The sequence below is a fragment of the Sciurus carolinensis genome, chromosome 12, assembly GCF_902686445.1.
Source record: "Sciurus carolinensis chromosome 12, mSciCar1.2, whole genome shotgun sequence".
NCBI classification, from domain to species: domain Eukaryota; kingdom Metazoa; phylum Chordata; class Mammalia; order Rodentia; family Sciuridae; genus Sciurus; species Sciurus carolinensis.
Genome location: NC_062224.1, coordinates 113804848 through 113827951, shown reverse-complemented (window position 1 = coordinate 113827951; position 23104 = coordinate 113804848). Strand labels below are relative to the sequence as shown.

Genomic DNA, 23104 nt, shown 5'->3' with positions numbered 1-23104 from the left:
CGACAAATGGGCTAAGGAAATGAACAGATACTTCACAGAAGAAGATATACAAGCAATCAACAAACATATGAAAAAATGTTCACCATCTTTAGTAATAAGGGAAATGCAAATCAAAACCACCCTAAGATTCCATCTCACCCCAATTAGAATGGTGATTATCAAGAATACAAGCAACAACAGGTGTTGGTGAGGATGTGGGGAGAAAGGTATACTCATACATTGCTGGTGGGGTTGTAAATTAGTGCAGCCACTCTGGAAAGCAGTATGGAGATTCCTTAGAAAACTTGGAATGGAACCACCATTTGACCCAGCGATCCCACTCCTTGGCCTATACACAAACGACTTAAAATCAGCATACTACAGAGATACAGCCACATCAATGTTCATAGCTGCTCAATTCACAATAGCCAGACTGTGGAACCAACCTAGATGTCCTTCAATTGATGAATGGATAAAGAAACTGTGGTATATATATACAATGGATTATTACTCAGCCATAAAGAATGATAAAATTATGGCATTTGCAGGCAAATGGATGAAATTGGAGTATATCATGCTAAGTGAGATAAGCCAATCTCAAAAATCCAAAAGGTGAATGATCTCACTGATAAATGGATGATGACACATAATGGGTGGGTGGGAGGGGTTAGTGTTAGGGTTAGAGTTAGGGTTAGGGAGGGGGGCAAGAATGGAGGAAGGAAGGACTGTATAGAGGGAAAAGAGGGGTGGGAGGGGTGGGGGGAAGGGAAAAACAGAATGAATCAAACAACATTACCCTATGTAAATTTATGATTACACAAATGGTATGCCTTTACTCCATGTACAAACAGAGAAACAACATGTATCCCATTTGTTTACAATAAAAAAAAAATTTGGAGATAAGACTCTGGGTTCCTTGTTTCTCTTTTAAAAACAGAACCTCCTCAAATTATTACATAAAATAGAAAGGAAGGAAACACTCCCAAAAACATTCTATGATGCCAGTATGACCCTGATACCAGAATGAGACAATGACAAATTAAGGAAAAAAACTATAGACCAATATCCCTGATGAACATAGATGCAAAAATCCTTAATTAAATACTGGCAAATGCATTCAAAAACACATTAAATCAAGTGGGTTTTATCCAAGGAATGCAAATCAATAAATGTAATTCACCACATAAATAGAATTAAGGACAAGAATCATATGATTGTCTTCATAGATACAGAAAAGATCTTTGACAAAATCCAGCACCCATTCATGTCAAAAAACACTAGAGAAAGAAGGAATGCTAGAGAGAGAAGGAACTTAACATTATAAAGTCTATATACAACAAACCCAAGGTCAGCATCATACTGAAAAGAAAATTTGAAAGCATTTCCTTTAAAATCAGGAACAAGACAAGATGCCCACTCTCACCTCTCCTATTCATCATGGTCCTTAAAACTCTAGCCAGGGTAATCAAGCAAGAATAGGAAATTAAAGGAATACAAATAGAAAATTAAGAAGTCAAATTATCTGCCTTTGCTGAAAACATGATTGTATACCTAGGAGACCCAAAAAACTTCACCAGAAGACTTCTAGAGCTGGTAAACAAATTCAGCAAAGTAGCAGGCTATAAGATTAACATACACAAATCATAAATTGATAGCTTTCCTGTACTCCAATAATGAATCTGCTGAGAAAGAAATCAGGAAAACTATCCCTTTCACAATAAACCTGAAAAAATACTTGAGAATTAATTATGACCAATGAGATGAAAGACCTCTGTAATGAAAACTGTAGAACACTGAAGAAAGAAATTGAAGAAGATTGTAGAAGATGTAAAGAACCTCCATATTCTTGAATAGGAAGAATTAATATTGTTAAAATGCTATATTGCCAAAAGCGATATATAGATTCAATACAATCCCCATTAAAACGCTAATAACATTCTTCACAGAACTTGGCAAATCAGTCCTAACATTCCTATGGAAGATGAAAAGACCCAGAGTAGCCAAGCAATACTAAGAAATAAGAGAAACGCTGGTGGCACCATAATACCTGACCTCAAATTACACCAGAGGTATGGTAACAAAAACAACATGGTATTGACATCAAAAGAAACATGAAGACCAATGGAATAGAATAAAAGACACAGAGACAAACACACATACATAGAGGTATCGATACTTGACAAAGGTGCCAAAGACATGTTGGAGAAAAGAGGGCCTTTTTAACAAATGGTGCTGGGATAACTGGATTTACATATGTAGAAGAATGATACCAGGTCCCCTTCTTCTACCTCGCACAAAAGTCAACTCAAAGTGGATGAAACACTTAGGAATCAGACCAGAAACTTTGCAACTATTAGATGAAAACATGTCAACATGCCAACATATTGGCATAGGACAGATTTCCTAAAACGGCCCCCAAAGCTCAATAAATAAAACCGTGAATCAATAAGTGGGGTGGCATGATACTGAAAGACTTCTGCATAGCAAAGGAAACAAGAGCATGAAGAAAGAGCCTACAGAATGGGAGAAAATCTTTGCCAGCTACTCCTCTGACAGGGGATCAATATCCAGAATATATAAAGAACTCAAAACACTTAACACCAAAAAAAAAAAATCATAAAACTCAATCAATAAATGGGCAAAAGAACTAAACAGACATTTTCCAAAGAATAAATACAAATGTCCAACAAGTACATGATAAATGTTCAACATCCTTAACAATCAGGGAAATGCAAATCAAAACCACATTAAGATTTCATCTTGCTCCAGTTAGAGTAGCAGTCATCAAGAATACAAACAATAATAAATGCTGTTGAGGATGTGGGGAAAAGGTACACTTATACGTTATTGGTGGGACTGCAAATTACTACAACCACTCTGGAAAGCAGTATGGAGATTCTTCAAAAGACCAGGAATAGAACTACCACATGACCTAGTTATCCCACTCTTAGGTATTTATTCAGAAGAACCAAAATCAGCATAGTAGAGTGGTACAGGCACATCAATGTTTATAGCAACATAATCCACAGTAGCCAAGTTACGGAACCTCTCAGGTGCCTGTCAACAGGTGAATGAATAAAGAAAATGTAAGCTGGGTGTGGTGGCACATACATGTAATCCCAGCAACTTGGAAGGCTAAGTAAGGCAGGAGGATCATGAGTTCAAAGCCAACCTCACCAACTCAGTGCGGCCCTAAGCAACTTAAGGAGACCCTGTCTTAAAAATAAAAAACAAAGAAATGTTTTTAAAAAGGGCTGGGGATGTGACTCAGTGGTTAAGCACCCCTGGGTTCAATCCCCTGTACCAAAACAAAACAAAAAAAAATTTAAAGCAATGTGGTATATATGCATAATGGGATTTTACTTAAATTATTATTATCCATTTGCTAGCAAATGGATAGAACTGGAAATCATCATGCTGATCTCCAGCCAACCTCGGAAAATTAAGGATCAAATATTATCTCTCACATGTGGAAGATAGAGCAAAATAAGAAAAATAAAAGGGAGGGGGTGGAATTCCATGAAAATAGAAGGGAGATCAGTGGACTAGAGGAAGGAGGTAAAGAGGGAGGGAGGGAGGGAGGATGGAAATAGGAATGGTGGAAGGAAATTGATCTAATTGTGCTGCGTACATATCCAGATATACCACAGTGAATTTCACCTGTATGTATCTCTACAAAGCATCAATTTAAAAACAATAAATAAATATAAGGAAGACCAGCAGAGAGGTAGGGGAAGACCATGAGGGAAGAGGGAAGAGGAGAAGTGCTGCGTACTGCAAGGGAGCGAATTACATTCCATGCGTGTATGATCATGTCAGGATGACCTCCAACATTATGTGTAACCACAACATGCTAATAAATTCATGTAAAAATTATAGGTACAAAGCCAAAGAGCCAAAAATAACTAGAATAAAATTCATCAAAAAAGAGGGATATATTGATAAAATGACTTTTTCTTTCAGGATATCTGCACTTACCCTAAGAAATAACACCAAAAGTTTTTGAGGATAATGGCACAGGAATGACTTGCTATAATTGGTGTTTCTACCCCACTATGCACCAAAGTCCATTGTACCTGACAGATAATGGGACTCTGTCACCAAGTTGCTGCAGACTAAGCAACAAGAAATACAATGTCACGATTAAGAAACAAAAGAGCAAAACCAAATCCTAGAGATTTGCTAACATAGGCTCAAACTCCTGCACAGACTTTGGTGGGACTGGTGTCCCACTGTGCTCTTCTACTTTCTGGTTGCCAGTACCTACGGGACCCATGTTCCTTTGAATTTCCCACCTGGTCACTGTGGACATCCAAGCCTGCGACCTAATGGTAAAGTTTAGCTGGACACTGGCCTCTTGCCCACTCCCACCCTTGAAAGATGGTTTGGCAGTGACTGATAACTCATATTTACCTTAAACTGAACTTTCATTCTGATGATAAATAGGATTTGAGTGTTAAAATTATCAGGAGCTGAGAAATGATAGAAGCTTAAATAACTTCCTGTGAATTATAACCTTTCAGCCTTAGAAAAATAAAAGAGTAGGTGAAGAAGACTTTCCACTGATAAACAGGCAGCTTTATCTCTGCAAAGTTACAAAAGAGATTTTGTAGCACAGCGCAAACAGACTGATAAGGAGAGCTGCCCCTGAGGTCAGACTTCACTAACTGGCCCGAGGTGGCTGGGGTGGAGCTGCACTGTGGTCAATCAGCCCTGACTCAATGCTTCCTGGCCTCGTGGAGCTGAAAAAGTGATGTTTCTGAACACAAAGCTTGCACCCTTCTAACTTTTTAAACATCTCAGGCCCTTCCTATGCCAGAAAGTAGCCTTCTTTCCATTGTATTCACAAACTCTCTAAAAGACACAAATGGTATTTTTTGTCAGGTGAGAGATAATTTACTTTCCTTCCTCTGAATAAAATGCACTCATCCTTTTCACATGTGATGAAATATAAGCTTACCCCCTCCTTGATCTTTCGTTGAGCTACAGGTTTTTCTATAGCACTCATCACAATTTGCATTTGAGATTATGGTTAACGGTACTTTCTCCTGGGTCATGTGAGAAGCACATGAGCTGTGGTGTCAGAGGTTGTGCCTTCTGTCAACCAACCATGTGAAGCCGCAAAAGTTTCTTAATGCCCTTTTTCAGCCTTTGCTTTCTCCTTCAGAATTTAAGATAACATAAGTCTTTGCCTGGATATAATAGGAATAATAATTATTTTTGATGGGTTATGAGGACTGGAATATATATATGTTTATATATATAATTAATTATATATAATATATAATTACTCCATAGCCTGTGTCCACATGCTTTTGTATTTTAGCCAAGTATTTTCTTTCCCAGGCACTTTATAATTAATATAGCCTCTTTCTCTGTTTTACTTTGGATAAGATATATCTTTTGTGTTCTTGAGTTCTCTTAATGCAGTGAGAAAGAGTGAAATTGGTGATTGCCTTAGTTTAGCTGATATAAGGAGGAACCCTGGACTGCATCCATCTAAACAGCACACGTCCCCTGTTTCTGGAGACTGGAGGCCTGAGGGCAGCGTCCAGCACACTGAGGCTCTGGTGGGGCCTCTTCCAGGTGGGAGACTGCTTTCTCCTCATCCTCACACAGCAGGAGAGGGTGGGACGACCTACCTTGGGGTTCCTTTTGTGAGGACACTAATCCCATCCTGAGGGGCCACCCTTGTGACTTAAGTACCTCCCAGAGGCCCTACCCCTCAACCATCACACAGCAGGGCTAGGATTTCAACATGAATTTTGGGGAGACACAACATCTGGTCCACTGTAGTGATGTATCTATTCTAAAGGTGATAAAAACTAATGCCAGGAGCGTAACTGCTCATAACCTCCAGCAAGATGAATGCTTGTTAAAGCAAAGGGGAGGTGCCACCCAGTGCCGACTTCCTAATCAGCCCGCGGTCCTCTGGTTCAGCTCAATATGACATTGTCGTCTGCTGTCTCAAGCCCAGAGACAGGTGCTAGGTACACCGTGAAGGAAGCACAGCCGCAGCCCAGTGTTCAGCGTGGTAACAGGAGGGTGCGTGCTGGTGGCCTAGTTGTGATGGGCCTTATCCTCAGATTTCTTCTAGGGCCCCTCAGTGCAGAGGCCACAATTAGACACCACTGTTTGATTGAGCACCAAGCAATGTAAACATTTAGGAGTTGCTTCAACCTCAGAGCTTGTGCTAGATACAGCAGTGTGACTGTTTTTTATGATAATTTGTGAATGGTCAGTGGTTCACAGCAGGTTTATTTTAACACATATTGGGTTTCAAAAAATATCATATATCATTAAAGTGTACAGTATGATGTTTTGATATACCTATAGATTTTGAAAAGGTTATTATGGTCATACAAATTAATATCCATATAATTGACCAAAGTAAATTCCTCAGAATTGCACATTCATGTCAGTTAAGTGTAAGAAAAGTTTCAGATGATTGAATGAATGATTTTAATTAAGCTTAAAAGGTGAATTATGGGTATCTTGGAATGATTGGTGGACGACGTAGATTTGCAGATGGGTGATATTCTGTAAGTAAGTAGTGAGGACTACTAATGAGACAGTTGGAGGATAATTTTATCTGCTTTTGTTCTTTTCACTTCAGATAATTTTGCCTTTAGAATAAAGCAGGGCTTGTTTTATTTTTTATTTACAACCTACATAGTATAAGGTGTGAAATAAAACAGTTATTAATAGGGAACATTAAAAAAATTTTTTTAGTTGTAGATGGACACAATACCTTTATTTTGTTTATTTATTTTTGTGTAGTGCTGAGGATCAAATCCAGGGCCTCACACATGCTAGGCAAGTGCACTACCACTGAGCCATAATCCCAGCCCTATAGGGAACATTTTTGAAATGCATTTTTTGTGAAGTGAAGGAAAAAGTGAAGACTAAATTGCAAAGAAGAGAAACGGGCAGGAACAGCTATTGTGCTAGGGCACAAAAAGTCCTTGTTCACCCTTGGGCTAGACTAAATTCTCTGCACGAGGGAGTCCTTGGTTTCATATTTACCCGGTTCTGTTCACTTCCTGCTCAGTCCATATTCAGCTTTGTGATTTGTTTACTCTGGTCATGTGTACTAATTATTTTGCCAAAAGGCTCTCAGCATTTTTTTAAAAATGTAAAATGGTGCATACAAGCTTGGGAAATTCCAAAAAAGCCTTTTCGGTTGCCCATTAGGGTGCTCATTCATTAAGCCTCCCTTACTTATTTTTGTGAACAACTCTTTCCTCTCCATTTAATAAGCTTACTGAATGTTTCAGTGCATTCAAAGATTCAGAACACTCTTTCAGAAGCTATGACTTGGGCAATGGGCAAATTTAAATGCTGACTGTTTTGTAAAGAGCCTGATTCCATTGTGCAGGGCATGCAAGCCTCTTTTGAGGGGGAATTCACATTTTTGAGAATTTTTATACTAGCCAACAGTTTATTTCAGGTTTTTATCATATTTTTAAGGAAGTAGCTACATAAGACCAAAATTAAAATTTAGGTGAAAAATAAAAAAAAAAATCACTATATTATATCCAGCATTGAAATATTTTAGAAAAATCTAGATTAAGTTTTCATGTAGAATTTAGTAACACTTAGATGCAAAAAACAATCTCTAATGGAGATTTATTAATTCACAGAGTTGGTTTACCAACAGATAGCTAAATATTATCAAACTAATGTTGTGGTACAATACTAATGAGGCAACTCACATATTTAAAATATGTCAATATAAATCAAATGAAAGAATAATATTAAGATTTGCTATGAAACAAATGTTCTAAAGATAATGATCAAAACAACTTTGAAACTTGCTGAAAAACAAAATTTGCTCAAGTGTACCAGTTTTAAACAATTCAGTGCAAGCTTTGTATAGAATATCTGAAATTTTAGCCTCAAATTGAAACTCTATAAGTGATAGAAAAGTTTTAAACGATTAGGCATAGTTTTAGACACTTTATTTCTTGATTTAAAAGCATATTAAATACATTTCTAAAGGAAACATAAGCATTTTTACAAATGACATGTTGCTCTCAGAAAGGGTTCCCACCCTTGCCCTGTATACTGTTGTGGTTTCTCAAACCTGTCCCAGTGTTGCGATCCCTGCCATCCATCTCTCACACGCTTATCTCTGAGATGAAGGAAGTGGGGTTCCTTACAGCACACTGTTAGCTTGTCCCACCCCTGAGAAAAAGTCTCAAAACTCAGAGGAAGGCTGCAGGTGAGGGTGAGTGAGACACGAAGAGGGGATATCTTATTTCATTACACAGGGCCTAGTAAGATGAGCAGAAGCTTGTCTTGTACCATGGAGGGTGCTACTTAACTAGATTTGCATCTCATTTCAAAGGAAAAGTTTACTTTCTTCACCCATCTACACTTAGCCTTCCTAGATTCATGGCAGAGGCATGAATAGCACCAATAATCTGGTACTCGTGGAAGTGGTGGGGCATTTCAAGCAATTTTTCATAAAAGATTTGGTCTGGGGGTGGGAGATAAAAGCAAATGAACAGTAAAGTGAGGGATGATGTTGCAAGGTCCATTCACTGTGCAAACAGTCTAGTGGGGAACAAAGTCCACAACTCATACCTCCTCCCACGCTGGAATCAGAACCTGCAAGGGACACTCGGACATTCTGAGGTTTCTCTTGCTCTGCACTGCCGAGTTCCTCAAGCAGTCATCTGGAGACCTCCTAAGTAGGTTAAGCGGTTGTTCATTATGCCATTGTGTGATTTTAGGAAGATAGAAGAGAGTCCTGTGGACACTGCCCCTCCTAGTCTTGCCAAATCAGCTGTTGAAGATGGTTGCAGTTTCACAGATAATGCTTCATTGTTTATCCTCAAGCCAAGGACTTAGTTTTAGATTTAGTCTGTGGGGAGGGATTTAGTTTGTGGGGAAGGTAGTTCATTGACCTGGAGTCACTTATACTTTAGTAAGAATGAATTTAACAGTAATTTACATAGGAAATAATGAGTGTAAAATCATTTCCTAACTCACAGATTATCAGGTATTAAATTATTTGAACACTATTTGAAAAATCCTTTTTACTGTCATAGCTAGTATTTGTTGATTGCTTATTACATGCTAGTCAGTGTTCTAAGATTCATGAAAACAAACATGTCTGAGATAAATATGATTTCTATCCTCATTTTACAGATGAGAAAATGAGGCACAAAGAGTTTAAGTAACTTTCCAAAAGTCACAGAATTAATAAGTGTCTTAAACCAAGATTTGCACCTGACAGTGCAGTGTAGTTGAACTCTCTTATTCAGTTCCTCTCTGCGAAGGTGTGAGGGCTAAACATGTGGGAGGAGAAAAGAGATTCGTGAAATGTGAAAAGTCTGAAGTCTGAATCTTCAAAGCTAATGTTTCTAACCACTATGTCCAAAATTCAAATACTACTTCTAGTGCCACCACCATTGAACACAACTTATGAGTGTCACTGTGTGCCAGGCCACCCCTTTTGTCAGGTTAGTCCTATATCACTATGTCGGTGACTCATAGCCAAACCCAGTCAGCTGCCTGTTTTGGTAAATAAAGTTTTATTGGAAAACAGTCATGCTCATTCATTTATTTATTTTCTTTGACTGCTTTTCTACTAAAATGTCAAGTTGAGTAGTTATGATAGAGGTCCCCTGACCTGCAAAGCTGAACATATTTACTAACTGCTTTTCTACAGAAGTTTGCTGACCCCTACCCTGAACCAGCACTTAACATACATATTATTATCATTCCCATTTTAAGGCAAATATTTTGGAATTCAGAGAGATGAGGTAATTTGCCCACTCAACTATTAAGGAGCAAGAACTAAGGAAAACCTAAGGTCTAGATGACTCCAGAACCTTTTTTTCCATTTCCAAAACTTACAAAGGCAACAATTTTTATGGTTACCAGTTGTGGGAAAGAATATTTCCCTAATAACATAAGTTAATAATACCAGTTCTAAATTTTGAAATGACGTTAAGGATATGCCTTTGCCCTTACCTTCTGAGAACTTACTGTACTTGACCCCTTGAGGATGGATGCTTAGGGGCTTGTCTGCCTTATTCTTAAAGTGGACTTTCATGATGTCTCCAACTTCAGCGTATAAAGTGGGTCCAAGAAGTCCTGTGGAAACAAAGATTTAAAATATGTGTGTTCACTAATCTCCAGGATATATAAAGAATTAAAAAAACTTAACACATACACACACAAAAATAATCAATAAATGGGCTGAGGAACTAAACAGACACTTCACAGAAGAAGAAATACAGCTCATCAACAAACATGAATAAATGTTCATCATCTTTAGCAATTAGAGAAATGCAAATCAAAACTACTGTAAGAGTCCATCTCACTCTAGTCAGAATGGCAATTATCAAGAACACAAGCAATAATAAGTGTGGGTGAGGATGTGGGGGAAAGGTACACTCATACATTGATGATGGGACTGAAAATTGGTGCAACCACTCTGGAAAGCAGTCCTCAGAAAACTCAGAATGGAATCACCATTTGACCCAGCTATCCTACTCCCTGGTTTATACCCAAAGGACTTAAAATCAGCATACTACAGTGACGCATCCACATCAATGTTTATAACAGCTCAACTTTCAATTGCTAAACTATGGAACCAACTTAGATGCCCTTCAACAGATGAATGGATAAAGAAAATGTGATGCATATACACAATGGAATATTACTCAGCCTTAAAGAAGAATGAAATTATGGCATTTGTCAGTAAATGAATAAAACTAGAGAATATCATGCTAAGTGAAATAAGCCAATCCCCAGAAAACCAAAGGTCAGAATGTTTTCTCTGATAAGCAGATGCTGATCCATAGTGGGGGTGGGGTGAAGAAGAATGAAGGAACTTTGGATTGTGCAGAGGGGAGTGTGGGGAGGGATGGGATGGGGGATGGGAAGGACAGTAGAATGAGACATACATTATTACCCTATATACATGTATGATTACACTACTGGTGTGACTCAGCACCATGTATAGACAGAGGAAGGAGAAGTTATGTTCCATTTGTGTACAATGTGTCAAAATGCATTCTACTGTCATGTATAACCAATTAGAACAAATAAAAAAAAAATGTGTGTTCAGGATCATCAAAGACTGCAGTGCCAAGCTGGAAAAACATGCAGAGAAACTCCAGAAGCAATTGCTGTCATTCTTCCTGGTCCTGAAACTGACCAGCTTCTCTTGAATCTGGAAGGCCCGGTCAGCACATTAACTCTACGTTACATATAATCAAAACAGTCCAATCCTTGACCGGACCCAGAGCAAGTCAAGAGAGCAGGGGAGACCTTTCTGACCAGGTCCCCCTCTGATCACTGCCTTGCCTTAGACACTGCTAACTTTGGTCAAGAAAAGAAAGATCATTTTCAGTTATGCCAGGACATAAAGAAATGATTATACTTCTCTGAAGTAGGAGACCCCAGAGGCCTAAATAACACAGCTCTCTGGCCCTGGGGCAAGTTCAGAATTCCTAAAATAGAAGTGAGCCTAATGTATCCAAATAACAGTAAGAAAAACAGCCTGGGCAGAGTGAGAAGAGACGAGGTGAGTGGAGGTGGGGTGTAGATCATGCAAGGCCCCATGGCCGTGGGAAGGAATTTGGATTTTCCCCTATGTAAAATGGCAAGTCACTGGAGACTTGTGCAACAGAGATGGTCAGATGTGTTTTAAAGGTCTGTGCTGGCAGTGTAGGGAATAAACCGTCACGGCAGGAAGAGTGAAAGCAGAGGACTCTGGCATTCAGGAAGGAGACCGTGGTGTCCTGGGCCACCCTGTGTAGCAGAGATGCGATAGAGGGGGTTGGATTCTGGACACATAAAGGTAAAGCAGCAGGATTTCCTGTGGATTGACGTGGCATGTGGAAGAGAAACCCAAGGATGACTGAGGTTTTTGACCTGATTAATGTTACCAGTTAATGACACAGGAACAGGTTAGAGATACAGACCTCAAGAGTAGGGTCTCACTCGGTACAGGCTGGCACTGAGCGAGGTCTTGGGCCATGTGGATAAATGCACACAGCCTGTCCTTTGGGTGCTTACGGTGAGTTTGAAAGTAGATATACAGTAGGAGCTACCACTGAGACATGGTTGGCAGAGAAGATGCAGGACTAATTCTGTCTGGGGAGTTAAAGTCAACCTCTTCCGTTAACATTGAGTCAGAGTTTTGAAGAATCATATACTTTCCCAAAGTGAAGTTCTTAGTGTCTCCACTTCAGAATAACCTGGGGTCTTACTAAAACAAAAATTTTCAATGGCCACCTTATGAATCTGCATTTTCACCTGTGATTCTGGCTTCCTTTAAAGTTTGAGAATCTGTCATCCAAAGTCCCATTTCAGACAGGTGACTGGATCAACTTCCAAGCCATCCATAAGTCCTTATGGGATGGGCTTCTGCCCATTAGGAATTTCAGAAGTAGAGGGAAGTGTCAGTGGTCACAGAGTCCCCCAGGCGTGCACTGACAGTGGTGATGGCGACGACGCAGCCTCTGCACCCGCCTAAGACAGCCACGCACCCTGAGCCCTTGCAGTACTCCTCACAGGAAGTCTTCAGGGAGACACTAGAATGCTTATTTTACAGGTAGGGAAAATAAACCTCAGAGAATTTAAATATCTTGTCCAAAATAACAGTGAATGAGAGGCAAAGCCATGATTAAAATTGAAATCTAGCTGAACTTTAAACCACCTCTTTATCCTGCAATCTCCACATTTTTTTGCATTCATTCAACAAATATTGATTGTTCACATCCTCCAGGATTCAGAACTGCCATGGTGCATAAAGAGTAAAATACACTCTCTGCCTTCATAGAGCTTGTAAGGTAGTAGGAAAGACAGATTCTAAGACTGGACCCAGGGACACTCGACCACTGAGCTTTATCTCCAACCCTTTTTATTGTTTTTACTTTGAGACAGGGTCTCGCTAAATTACTAAAGCTGGCCTCAAACTTGCGATTCTCTGGCCTAACCTCCCAACTGTTGGGATTATAGGCGTGCACCAGCTGCCCTGTGTAAAGACAGATTTTAACAAATAATCATATGAATATTTAATTATCAACCGTGGTGATCCTTATGGCAGAACAGTGCAGGGTGCTCTGAAAGTGTTAGGTGGGGGATCTAGTCCACTTTTGGTCAGGGAGAGGGTCAGGGTTGGGAAACACTTTCTGGAGGAAGCCACACTCTAACTGAAGTCCAAGGGCAGAGAGGCCAAGAGATGGGCAGGGTCTTTCTAGGGAGTTGGATCAGCATGTACAAAGGCCTTGAGATGCCAGAAATCTCAGCCTGTTTGGATAATTGGCAGGTGGCCAGAAAGCTTAGGAGGAGCAAGAGCAAAGTGGAAGGGGAGACTGAAGACTGCACCCCTGGCCCCCTCTTCAGGGCCTTGCAGGCTTTCCGGAGTCTTGCTGTGGCCTAACAGTGTTCAGAGGCTCTTAGAGAGTTCTCAGCAAGGGGACAGCGTGAACCAGCTGTGGATAATCTCTGGCTGCATTTGTGGAGAATGACCTGGGGAGAAACCAGTGTGGATGCTGAGAGAAGGCCCCGTTGGTGTACGTCCAGGTTGTGGTGTGGAGATGACAAGGAAGGGACATGCGAGATCTGTTTGGGGGATTCACGTCTCAGGACTTGATGGACTGCATGTGGGACGGGAGGAGATCACGTCGCCATGGATGGTTGTGAGGCCTGGTTTGGGAGCTGGGCGGATAAGTGCTGCTCTCTGAGGTGGAGGACACTGGCAGAATAATGTCCCCTCCCTCAGAGAGGTCCGCGTTTTAATGCTTATGATCTATTAGTGCGCTGCCTTATATTGCAGAAGGGACTATGTGCATGTGACTAAGAATCTTGACAGGAAGAAGTCTGGGGGCTAGTGGGTGGGCCCAGTGTGGTTACAGGGTTCTTATGAAAGAGCATTTTAGAGGGTTAGGACTGGGGTGCAATTCAGTGCCAGTTTAGTAGCCTGACATGTGAGAGGCCTCAGTTCAGTCCCAACCTCTGCAAAATGAGAGCGGGGGGAGAGAGAGATTGATTAGAGGATGCCACTCTGCTGACTTGGAAGATGGGGGAATGTACACAGGCAGCTTAAGTAATTGGAAAAGGCAAAGAAATGATTTTCCTCTAGAGCCTCTAGCAGTAACACGACTCTGGTTTCTAGCCCAGTGAAACCCATTTTGAACTTCTGACCTCCAGAACTGTAAGAGTTGTGTTGTTTTAAGGCACTGAATTTGTGGTGATTCGTTACAGCGGCAATGGTTATCTGTAACCTACCATCTCTGGGACAGAGCTCTACCTTCCCCTATCCCTGTCTTCCCACCCATTGCTGTCTTGCTCCTTTTACAGAATTTCTAGTCCACGAATTTATACTGTTCTATGCCTGAAGCTTTCTTTCATTTGCTTTGTGTTAGCTCTGCACAGGACCACGGAGGGCACATAGTTCCGTGTTCATCTTAGAGATGGTTCACAAAGCCTGGGAGGGAGGAGTAAGGTGGTTCCCCAGGGCAAGTCAGTGATTTGGTGGCATTGCTGGGACTAGAACTCAGCTCTACACTCTGGAGCCAAAGCTTTCTCTTCCACCTTCCACAGAGCAAGTCACACCCTCCCCTTCCTAGAAAAGTCCAGAAGTCTTCAGCTTTCTTGGCTCCTGACCATGTCTGACTCTACCACTGACCCTATCTGGCTGCTACCTTCCACCTCGGCTTCTCCTGGAAGTCCCACTGGCTACTCCCAGCTTCCCAGACTGCTTGTGCCATGCTTTGTTGTCATGGTTCCCTGACCTGGTTAATCCGTTTGTTAGCATCACATGGCTTTAAATGCCTGATGCCCAGGACAAGTCTCCTAAGTTCTCTTCCTAATGAGACCTTTACAGTGACAGTTTGGGGTTTTTGTTCAGCCTCCCTTCCTGATTCTTCAGAATTAAGCAAAACTAAAGGATGTTTTCATTGATGCAAACCAGATACCTTAACACATGCAGGCAAACACGTGTTGCAATATTTTTGAGCTGCTGATTAGCTCCTGCGGAAGCCCTTTACACCTTCCCCTCAGAGCCCAGAGGTGGACTGGGGGAAGGCCTACCCTGGAGTTCATGGAGTTGCGAAGATGGAAAGAAATGCCGGAGATGAGCTAGCCTAGTCCCCTGCTCTCTGCTGAACAGGGAATTACGTGAGACAAGAAGCAGCTATTTTAAAACGCCTTTGGGAACAAACATTTCATAATCTTCCTTGAAAAGAAGCAGAGACTCATCACTAGCTCTTTTAAAGCCTGTGACAAAATTCCTGAAAATGAACCCGGCCCTCCCCCTGTCCAGTGCTCACAAGCCTCACTGAACTTCAGCCCTGTAGCCTTGCCCCCATCCACGATTACAACAACTTCTGGGGTCACCCTGCAGAAATGCAGCACCATGACTTGTTCAGGGGTCAGCTAGAATCATACCTACCAGATGAGCAGAGCAGAAAATGGAGCAAAGGTACAAATGACCCAGGGCCAAGCTGGGGAACTCATGGTTAGTGGCAGTGTTCACATACAGATCTTCTCAATCAAAATCTGTGGCTCTCCTTCATACCAGCTCTGCTTCCTTGTCTCAGCTACAAAGATGAACACAATGCCACTGCTACTCTTCAGGGCTTCGTAGTTAAACAACTTTGAGAATTCAAGAAGAGACTGCGTAAAAATGGATGCTGACATACTTAGTTTGCCTAAAACAAATGCAATCTGAGATGTGCAGAAGTTGACAGAAAAGTAATGCTTAAAGTGAAATGAACTTAAACATGAATTAGAAACTGATTCATTAACTCTCAAGGTCCACTTATAGTTAATGAAGTTAAATAGGAAATGACTATAAAGGTTAATCATCTGAAAGGATTTCCATCACAGTACTCTTCTCTTCAAAAACTACCAAATCTTCCTTATTGCTTGGAAGCCCAGGCTGGCATTTGTCCTTTTTACTACTTTGGCACTCAGTGGATGTCCTATCCAGTATGACATTAACATTTGGTTAATTTGTCAAAAGCCACAAAAGGTACAATCTCAAATACCTGCCAGTCCCTCTTTTCTAGGCCTAAGGACTATGTTTCCAAGCCCATTTTCCCTTTTACCCACCTACAATTTAATTTCATTAAACAGTCCTTAAGTATCTGCTATATATGCTAAACTTGGAACTGGAGAATGAAAATGAATAGGCTCTGTGATAGATGAGGGGAGGTCCTTTGGCTTCTGTCCTTGCCACAGACTAACTCTACAGCCAGCCTTACTTCTCCTCCTGTCTCCCAGTGAAGGCCATAGCCCTTCTGCTTCAAGCTGAGCCAGCCCAAGCTTTGAATCCCAGCACTTCCTGCTTCTTCTAACTCCATGAATCATTCTCTCTCAGATGTCTTTATACTCCCCCTTTTAATTGGAATCTTCCCTAATATATCAGGTTTCTGTATTCTGTTTTATAAAACTCCAAAATATCCTTAGACCCCTCATTCCTCTCTAGAGCCAACCTGTTTCTCCCCCTATTTGGAGCCAAGTTTCAGGAAAGAATGATCTCATCTCTTCAATCTTGTTGCTCCTTTGAACTCTGTCTATGACCTTTTCTCCTTAAACTCTCCTTAAACTCTTCATTTACCATCTTGGTTCTGATGTCTCCCAAATATTTATGTCCAGTATAGATGTCTCTCCCAAAGGACAAACTTCTATCTTCTCATTTGAGTCACTAGGTAGATATTCCAATGGTATTTCAAACCCCAAACCTTCTCTCTCAAACTTTCTCCTATTTCTAAATTTTCTTTATCATTGAATGGCAGCCCTCTGCTGTTCAAATCAGAAATGTCAGAATCAATCACAATTCCTCTCTCTTCCTTATTATCTACATACAGTTTATTACCAAGTTTAGCTCCTCAATATCTTTGGAATAGTCTGATTTTCCCCACCTCAGCTTCCCTGCTGAATTCTTACCTAGACAAACGCCAAATTCCATCTCTTGTTTCTCTGGTCTGGACTTGGCTTTCTCCAACCCGTTCTTCTTCTAAAACACAAATTTGAGTCTCTCCTGCATCTATCCTTTCAGTACCTCCTACTGTCCTCAGGATAAAGCCTTTCTGTGGCTTCGATCTGGCCATGTCCCCATCTGGTTGCATCTTTTGTCGATTCCTTCCTTGATGTTTGTGCTGATCCACTTATGGTTCCCCCAATACACATGCTTTCTAACTTCTGAATCACCTTGGTCTAAAATTCATCTCCATCCCTAACCACAGCTTGGATTTCCAAGATCGTACTCTTTTTTTTTTTTTTTTTTTCCAAGCTATCAACTTAAAAGTAGGAAAACTTTCATGACCACTGGACTGGAGATAGGTCTCTGATGTCCTACTGTAGATCCCTCATCATAGTTCTTCTTTATTTATTTCTGTACTGTCATGACCTTTCTAATTATAGGTCATCCCCAATAACTGGTTGGCACCTGGTAGTCAGGCTCCAGGTCTTACCCAATTTTATTTTCCCAGAACCTAGAATGTCGTAGTTCTCAATTACACAAATGTTAAAAAGGAAAAGAATATTTATACGCATATTTATTTAAAGATTAGTGAATATGGGCTGGGGTTGTGGCTCAGTGGTAGAGCACTTGCCTCGCATATGTGAGGCACTGGGTTCAATTCTCAGCACTGCATATAAATAAACAAAAATAAAGATCCATCAACAACTAAAACAATATTTAAAAAATAAAGATAAGTGAATACATACAAAGAATATATAAAGAAATGGAGATAATGATGTAGACTCTTCATTCAAGGAATCAGTAGTGAAGGAAAGGAGAAAAAAGGAAAAGGCAGGCAGGGTCATGGGAGATTTCTTCCTTTTCTTTTTTTAGGTTGGAATTTACCTGATCTGATTTTGTTTTGTTGGTATTGATTTTTGAATGCAGAGAAGACTGGTTGAGGAAGGATTGAAGATTAAGGGAGAGGAGAGGAGTCAGGGCAGACTGGGATAAGCAGGAGAGGTGAAGGTTGAGTCTGGGTAGATGACAGGCCTCTGCCTGGCTAGGGAAGCATGGTGGGGTGGGGGGGTCCTTCACAAGGGGACCCAACTGAAAGAAGTTCTTCCTTGATGGCTTCTTTCATTTCTGTGGACTATGTTTCCATAATTAAGATCCTAGAACCCTAATGAATTTATTCTCCATGATTATACCAACAGTATAGATGAGAAAGACAGATGCAAAGAATTAGCTATACATAGTTCCTTTGAAAGAATCCAGGAAGACAGATTAAAACAAAAAATCATGCTGTTGAGACACATCTGTGCCTTTTAGACCAACCCACAAGCCCCATTAAGGTGTGTGTGAGGTCCTCTGTCCACTGCTGCTCCCACAGTGCCTGATTCAGTGCCGAGCCCCTCAGTGCTCCACTTTGGTTCATTAGACAAATGGGTAAAAATTCAAATTCCTAAAAGTTTTCTTTAGCTATTTTGACCAAGACTAAAAACAACTGGTTTCATGGGCACGTGACCTGTGCCTTTTAAAAGGGCCCCCTACTCAAAAGGGACTCTGTTTGCTTTAATGCTTTGCTGTCATTCATTTGAAAATTCTCAGTAACATGAGCAAGGGGCACCACATTCTCGCTGTGCACTGGGCCAACATCTTACACAGTCAGTACTGGTAAAAAAAAAATAGATATTTTAGATAGATATTTTAATAGATATTTTAGATACAGATAAATAACACATGCTCCATATAATTTAAATTTATATTTAAAATTTAAATATATATATATATATTTTTTCAGGCTTACCTGAAATGCTGGATTGAGGTTTTTCTTTCTTAAAATTTGCTTCATACTCTCTGTAGACAATTTTCTTAAAAGAAGTTGTAAAAGGATTCAAACTGGAATCAAAATGCAGAAACTAATTTGAAAGATGTATATGACATCTACTTACATTATAACCAAGTATATCTCTCATAACCTCAGACTTCTATCAGAATGACAGTGTTTTATAGATATGAACAATAAGTGGAATTAATGAAATAATTATTGATCTCTTCAAAAATAGTATGCTGTGATCACATTCTTTCATAAGTGTAGACTGCCCTAATGCTGTTTCTCAGAATCAATTTTCTTAAAAGAAACCTAAGATCATAGTATGAACTCAAACTTTAGGTTTAGGTTTTAAATGATTAAAAACATGATCAAATCACTTATAGGTAAATAGGTAAGCTGTTTTCAACTAATCAATGAAATACAATTTTTCTTAAAACACTTCTTACAAATTATAATTTTAAGCCACTGGGGAATATCTTAAATTCATATCGATTTGTTGGATACTTTCTGCTTCAGAGGGTGGATATAGCTAATGGAGTAAACTCTCTGGGATTCCTGTTGGAAACAAACAAATGAAAAAACTATCTTGGGAAGATTAAGTAATTTTCCAAGGAAATACAGTTGATATATGACAGAGCCAAGAACCAAAATGGTTAAAATCATTTCCTGTCCTGTATCCTGACCCAGTTAATCCCTATTTTAATCTTTTTTTCTAGGTTCAACAGGGTTCTGAGTCTTAGCTACAGTACCATATTCCACAGGAATGACAGAGGCTGTGAAAGGAGAATGTCCTCCCCAGGTGGCTCCCTCGTCAATAATTGACCCACCCTTCTTTCCTAACCATGGGAGATCTGCCAGTGCAGTGTGGTCCCAACGCTGTACATTCGATCTTTTGGTCTGTGTGCTTTGGCCTGCATCTACCCATCCCCACCCCAAGGCGTACATACCGCCTGCTACCGGGAAACCAGTCACCAAGCTCCTGTTCCACCCATGGGCAGGCAAGATCAGTGTCAGAAAGAGTGTTATTTTCTATGGGGTTTGAGCGAGCGACAGTTCACTAAGGGTGTGGGCATGAACTTGGATGAATCACTAGAAATGCAATATTATCTTTTAAAAGTAAAAATTTCTTTGTACTGTAAGACCAAGATAGTATATAATGCCCTCTTAAATAACCAGTTACAATGGAATTTTTAAAGGGTTAATGTGATACATGAAAAGACTCTCAAAATATTACTTTTTTTGGCAGATTGCTTTGGTTTTGTAATTGTAAAAGAGGAACACAGTTTTCACAATCATCTAAACTATGATGCTAAGTTAAAAAATAAAAGTGATTCACATTAGGAGGCTTACCATTTAAGAAGAATAAAAATAAGATTAGCTGGAAAAATTGAATAGACCCTATGATTTAGTTAATGTCCAGGAAGTCTCATTTTAACCTTTAAATTAGAAAACTATAGTTTGCAACTGAAAGATAGGGTTTAATATTATTTAAACCTCCTCTTAGTGACACATGCCTTTTAATAGTGACCTTACCAAAATATCTAGGGTAAACCATACTCCAGGAAGTGATTAAGAGAGAAAAAAATTGAGAGTCACAGTAAACAGCCATGAATAAGCCAAATAGGAAGTAGGACAGGGTGAAAGTACTGAAGTGTTGCATATCCATGGACCGATGTTTCAAAAGTCATTTTTAAGAAAGCAACAAAATTATGGCAATAGTTCTTCAATTATCTTCTCAAAATAAAGTACGATGTGCACACCTTTAGTTTTAGAAGTTGAAGCTGTATGACAATGGAATAAATAATATGTAACTAGAAGTGACATAAAAATACTGGGATACTAAAAATATGGAATGGGAACTGGCAAGAAGGGCAGATGAAGGAGCTTGGTGTTTGTGATTCAATCAACACGTTAAACCAACAATGAGACTACAAATAAACCGTACTGAAAACAAACTCATGGAAAGAAAGTAGCATCTAAACAATCAAGTCAAATATTTTTCACATTAGTGGAGCAAAATTAGCTCTCACCAAGTTTATTACGCTCTTCTTACCTTTATTAATTGTATTTATTTACCAGAAACACACACACACACACACACATACACACACACACACGCACGCCTGTGGAATTGCAAAGGGAATCTTCTCTAAAACATTAGATTATCCACCCTGGCTTCCCCACCTGGACATGCACCTGAATTACCTTAGGTTTGTGGGCTCAGGATGGTAGCTCCAGTTGATGCCCTGAGCGGCCACATAGAACTGCCTCAGTTGCGCTGCGTCAGCCCTTTGGCTCCCCCAGCCTGCCCAGCTGCTGCACAGGACCACCAGGACCCAGAGGCACAGGCAGTCTAGGAGCATGTTTCCTTTCCTTCTCCTGCCCTCTGCCACCCTGGGACTGGCAGGGCTCGCCTAGCAGCTTGCGGTGCCCGATGCCGCACTGTGAACTGTCCTGGCTGCAGTGAGCTCTGGGAGGCTCTGGGTGGCAGTGTCCTCCTCCCCTGCAGCCTCTGGCTCACCCTCCCTCCCCACTTCCTGGGGTTTGTCCCAGGAGGGGCGTGGCAAGATCACTGTCCTTGGTGACAAGAGGGACAAGGGGGAGAGTTAGTGACTGTTTTTCTACAGGTGAAGAAATGGCAGGCAGAGATTCTGCTAGAGTCTCCAACAGGAGGGACAGTGCCCAGGAATTCACAGGCCACACTTCACTGGCTGAAACCACTGAAGCAGTAGCCTCCCACCATCCATGGTGCTTGGGTCAAAGTTCATGTTTGCCAGACTCTTTGCAATTCCCAGTGCACTGAGATGCTGCAGCCTTCCTCCCACAGAGAAAAAGGGCATTTTGCCTGATATTACCCACAGAGACACTGTTTTCAGGTGGGTGATGAGCTCGTGAGGAAGCCAACTTCTACCCAGGTACCGTTGTCTTGATAAGTAAGGGCTTGCTGCTAGTTAGAGCACAGCAGAGCAGAGGGCTTAACTGAGATAATGAGCAGTTCAGATTTCAGTTCTATTTACTAACTGTGTGCTCTTGGGCTCAACTTTCCAGACTGTGGTTTTGACATCTGCACAATGGGGTTGCTAATACCAGTTTTTACTGATAGCATTGTTGGGAAGATAAAAAAAACATTGCCTAACATTAGAAAGCACACAGCACATGTTTATTTCTGTGATTATGTTTTCCTGTCTCCAGGGCCCCTCATATTTCCTGAAGTATCTGTTTCACACAGGGTCTCTATATCATATTTTGCTATTGGTAGAGGACCTGAGAATTCTATTGTCTGAGACATCATGACGACTCGTCCCAGGGGGCCTGGATCTGTGTGCCTCCAAGCTTCTGTGTATGTTTGCCTTCAATTCATTCAACATGTTGTGGTCTGACACCTCCAAGAGGTACTAGTTAATGACACCAGGCTTCTCTGCAACTCCCCTCCACAGTCTTCTTTTTCCCCTTTTGCTAATATTACCTACTGATGTAGAATTCCTTTCGTCTTTGCTTGCCCATTCTCTAAAGTCCAGAGTTCTACCTGTCTCTCTGATTGTGGGCTCAAATTTGACTTTTCTATTTTATGAACTCCTGCAACACCATTCAAATTATACACTTGTTCACCCTTTATCATACTGTGTGGGTGTCTGTTGTACCCCAACTAGATTATAAACTGTCCAAGGCCTTACACTTCTATACATTTGATTTGGGAACCAGTGGTTCCCAAAGTTAAGAGACCATCAGGATTCCCTTGTAACTTTCGCAAAGTGCAGATTCTGATTCAGAAGACAAGATTGAGATCAGTGGCATATAATACCTAGCCTAGTAACTGACAGATGAGAAGCAGTCAAGGATGCCAATGGCAGTATGTCTGAGAAACTTTTTTTTAAAGCACTTGGTCCCTAAATTCCAAGGTTATTATCAATATTCCTGAAAAATCTTTGTAATCTTTAGACTGCTTTACCATTTTCACTTGCATATTTGCTTATGTGTACCCAGTCTATATGACTTAGTCATCGGATTGCATTTCATCATGACCAGATGACTGCACTGCTTGGCTCTCTAACTTTTGCATAATTCTGGATAAGTACTATATAACTTTCAGTGACCTACTTATTAGGTATGAGATTTAAAGACCAGGTAAAACACATCCATTCTTTCCGGTGGAACATTCAGGTAATGGAGACTTTTTGCTTCTCTGCTTCTCTTTTGGAGCAGGGAGTGTGATGTCTATTTGCCAGCTCATTTAGAGGTGGAGCTGTAATTAAGACAAGGATAATGTGCACTGCACTACACATACACAACAAAGTGATGTGTGCAGACCTTATTGAACAAAACATCAATAGGAACATGGCATTTGGGGACAA

The 23104-nt window shown here is 40.5% G+C and overlaps 1 protein-coding gene across 1 annotated transcript in view; it reads right to left on the bottom strand.

Moving 5' to 3' along the window:
- Window positions 1–21217, bottom strand: part of F5 (coagulation factor V) — a 66588-nt gene extending 45371 nt beyond the window's left edge. The window contains exons 1-3 of the mRNA XM_047521427.1: window positions 20958–21217; window positions 18726–18817; window positions 9964–10086 (exon numbers count right to left, since the gene is read on the bottom strand). Of these exons, the coding sequence (XP_047377383.1) occupies window positions 9964–10086; window positions 18726–18817; window positions 20958–21115 (373 nt within the window). The 5' untranslated portion in view covers window positions 21116–21217. The remainder of the gene's footprint in view (window positions 1–9963; window positions 10087–18725; window positions 18818–20957) is intronic.
- Window positions 21218–23104: the final 1887 nt, after the last annotated feature.